The sequence below is a fragment of the Protobothrops mucrosquamatus genome, unplaced genomic scaffold (genome assembly GCF_001527695.2).
Source record: "Protobothrops mucrosquamatus isolate PMUCROS unplaced genomic scaffold, P.Mucros_1.0 scaffold1165, whole genome shotgun sequence".
NCBI lineage: Eukaryota > Metazoa > Chordata > Lepidosauria > Squamata > Viperidae > Protobothrops > Protobothrops mucrosquamatus.
In genome coordinates this window covers 274,760-278,315 of record NW_015387380.1, presented here as the reverse complement: position 1 = coordinate 278,315, position 3,556 = coordinate 274,760, and the positions used below count along the sequence as shown (strand labels likewise).

The window sequence follows — 3,556 nt, the reverse complement described above, 5'->3', positions numbered from 1 at the left end:
GCGCAGGGCGTCCCGGTCCAGAAAAGGCCGCAACTGGTGGATCAGGCGTACCCGATAAAACGCCCCCCTGGTCACGGCCGACAACTGATCTTCCAGCGTCAGCCGCGAATCCAGGAGGACCCCCAGATTGCGCACCCTCTCCGAGGGGGCCAGAATTTCGCCCCCTATAGTCAGCGATGGAGTCAGCTGACTATGCCGCTGCGCCGGCATAGGCAATTCCTCTCAAGGACAAACGAAATAGATGTTCCATAACAAAATGACCATAGAAAAAATAAAGATATTTCCCACAATGGAGAGTAAATAGAAAAAAAATGGAAAATCCCCATTTCTTTAGAAAGAAAAAGAAAAAAAGATCAAATATATATACCAAAAACAACTACAGTGAAACAGTTCTTTTAAAAACTAGTAAAATACCATACAAAATCCTTGCTGTAGAAATCTGATGCAAATATACAGTAAATCAAATCAAATCAGTAGTGAAATTATCAAGGAGAAAGCCTTTGCACTATAGGTTGCCATGCAGCAAAAGACATATTGTTTCATAACTCCATAGCAAAGCAGTAAAAAGAGTTCACATTTATAGTCCAGCAAGGGGTGTAATAAAATAAATCAATGTTCAACCAGATAGTTATTTAACAATGTAAATTAGAAGCAAAAAAAGTTATGTTTAAAACCAAGGTGCATCTAAAAACAAACACAGGAAAATATGGAGATGGAAATATAGTTTTAATATATTTTAAAATTGGACTTCCGGTGGCGAGGCTTCGCCGAAGGAGGCTTTTCTCTTAGCCTCCCGCCCAGGACTGCGTCAAAGCTGTCAAAACAGCGCGGATCAGCTGTTTTGCGGCTCGGAACTTTCTCCCCGGGCGAAGGGGAGAAAGTGAGTTCGGTCTGGATAGGGGTTGAGTTCCCTAGTCCCCCCAGGAACGATCCTGGGGGGATGAAGGTGATGAACTCCCCCGGAGTCCGGACCTCTCTCCGCAGCTCGGAGTGTCTTTGCTCCTCGGAGCGAAGCTAGACATCGCCGCCACTGCTGCTACTTTGTATCTGCTTGTGAGTAACTTTTAAACAGACGGAACCAGACAGGGGATTTTTACTTTAGTTAACTTGTGACTTTAACTCAAAGATTTTATTGGGATTTTTGCTATTTGCTATAAGTGAAAGTGAGAAGAAAATGGCCGCAGAAGCGCTGCTTCTTTGTAACAAAAGGAAAACTTTCAATCTTCTTCCGGTTGTGGAATGATACATTTTAAAGGATTTTAAAGATTTTTTCTTTTTTCTTTTTTAGTCAAGCTTTTTTGAGTTTATACTTGTTGTTGTGAGTTTTATAACTAAAATTTGGCAGAATGGCTTCAAAACGTACTGGAGTTTCTGCATTGCCTAAAACAGCTATTTCCTCTCCAGTTGTGCAAATTTCACAACAAAAAACTAGATCTCCCCCACCATCACCTCCTCCTTCCATTACACTTAAAGATCTACAAGAGGTTTTAGCTAAGTCCTCATTGCAGACTGTGAAACAAACAGAAGAACTTCTTGATAAGAAAAATCAGGAACTTTGTGAAAATATATCACACATTTTTCAAGGACTAGCAATTCATGTTGATCGTATAGAGGGACGGGTGGATGAGTTAGTGGAGAAAATGGAAGGAACAGAGGACAGACTTGAGAAAGTAGAAGAAGGTGTGGAAATTCTTCAAAATGATATGGTAATGTCACAATATAGAGAAATGGAATTTGCTCTGAGGATTAGGGGTCTTAAGGAGGACTTACAAGAGAAACTTAAAGAAGAAATTGTTACAGCTTTGGCCCTGGTGTTGGATTGCAACCCAGAGGTGATCTGTGGAGAAATAGAAATTTTTTTTAGAGTAAACTCCTGGGTTGCACGTCAGAGAAACCTACCTAGAGATGTGGTTGTTTACTTTACCACAAGAGTACGTCGTAATGAAATTATACAGCTTTTTTACCAGCAGAGATTTCAAATTGCTGCACAAGATATTATACTTTTAAAAGAAATACCTTCTAAGATTTTAAGAAGAAGAAAGGATTTTACTTTTTTGGCTCAGGAGTTAAAGAAGCGGCAGATGCCTTTTAGATGGGAGATTCCTTTTGGAATTGTGGTAAATTATGCGGGGACCAGATACAGATTAAATACTGTTCAAAAAGCTAAAGATTTTTATTTATCGGTCCTGAAAGCTGATTTATCATCATCATCGACATCTAAAGCAAAGGAAGATTTGATGGAGCAACTTGTTGTGGAATTGCCTGGGGCCATGTCATCATCTGCAGGAGATCCTCAGAATCAACAAAAGTTGGGAGTGAATTCAAAGGAGCAAAGAATGACCCGTGCTGCCTATAGGCATAAAGAGAGAGACCAACAACAAAAAGAAATTGTATCTATAACATATTCACCGACTTCGGAGCCAGTGGGAGGGGCGAGGCCAAAGAGATCTGTAATGACAGATTTGCAGGGAATGCTTAATACGCTCCACGAGCCAAAGGATGGTTAAGTTGATGACGCTGAACGTGAATGGTTTGATTTTACCACGGAAAAGGAAGAAATTATTTTAATATTTGAAATAATATAAAAAGGATTATATGCTTGTAAGGAACTCATATTACTTTGAAAGATTCAAAATATTTGATAAACTTAAGACTGGGATTTTATCTTATTTCTCCAGCTTTGAAGAAGGAGGCATTGGTTTATATGTACTATATCAGCAACAACAACAAAAACAATTTTATAGGTTTTTGTATATGTTTGGAGACTGGAATGCTGTTGCTGATCCAATGAAAGATAAGAAGATTTCTTCGAAAGTATGGACTTAAGAGTGAAGAAAGTGAAGGAAAAACTTAAGTGTAAAATTTAAGAGAAAATTTATATAAGATGTTTTATAGATAATATTTAGATCTTTAAAAATTGTTTTGTATGTATTTTAGTTTACAGTTTAAATGTTGGAGGTGGATAGATTATACTCAGAGAAAGTATGGAATAAATAAATATCATATAGTTTTTGAGTAGATATATTGTTTTTACTTATTGTTTTAGATTAGAGTTAAAGTATGTAAATATTGATTGTATTATGTTTGTTTAGTTAAATTGTAATTTAGATATGGAATGGGATGTGTTTTAATCCTGTATTTGGTTCCGGGAAGTCCGGGGGGGAAGGGGATTAGGGGACAGAAATTATAGAAATTGATGCATTTATATGTTATAGGTAAATAATAATTGTATTGAAAAGAGGAGATGCTCGGCTGGTACGCCAAACTGCACTCGAAGAGGTGGTTAAGAAGGGAGATGGGATGTAGGTAGGTGGAAAGGAGGAAGGAGGAGAGGTTGTGGGTTTAGAGGGAGGAAGGACAGGAAAGTGAATGAGGGTGGAGGCAAGGCGGGGACTGCCGAGCGTTTCCGAAAATGTATTGACTTGGATTATCTTTTTTTATGCTTGTGTATGTAAATGCATCACATTTGTATTTGTTGTTTAATTACAAAAATCAATAAAAATTTTATTTTATATATATATATATATATATATATATATATATATATATATATATA

The 3,556-nt window shown here is 37.5% G+C and overlaps 1 protein-coding gene across 1 annotated transcript in view; it reads left to right on the top strand.

Moving 5' to 3' along the window:
• Positions 1-3,556, top strand: part of LOC107291686 (cytochrome P450 2K6-like) — a 13,183-nt gene that overhangs the window by 6,099 nt on the left and 3,528 nt on the right. Inside the window, exon 5 of the mRNA XM_029284986.1 lies at positions 1,142-1,159. Within this exon, the coding sequence (XP_029140819.1) occupies positions 1,142-1,159 (18 nt within the window). The remainder of the gene's footprint in view (positions 1-1,141; positions 1,160-3,556) is intronic.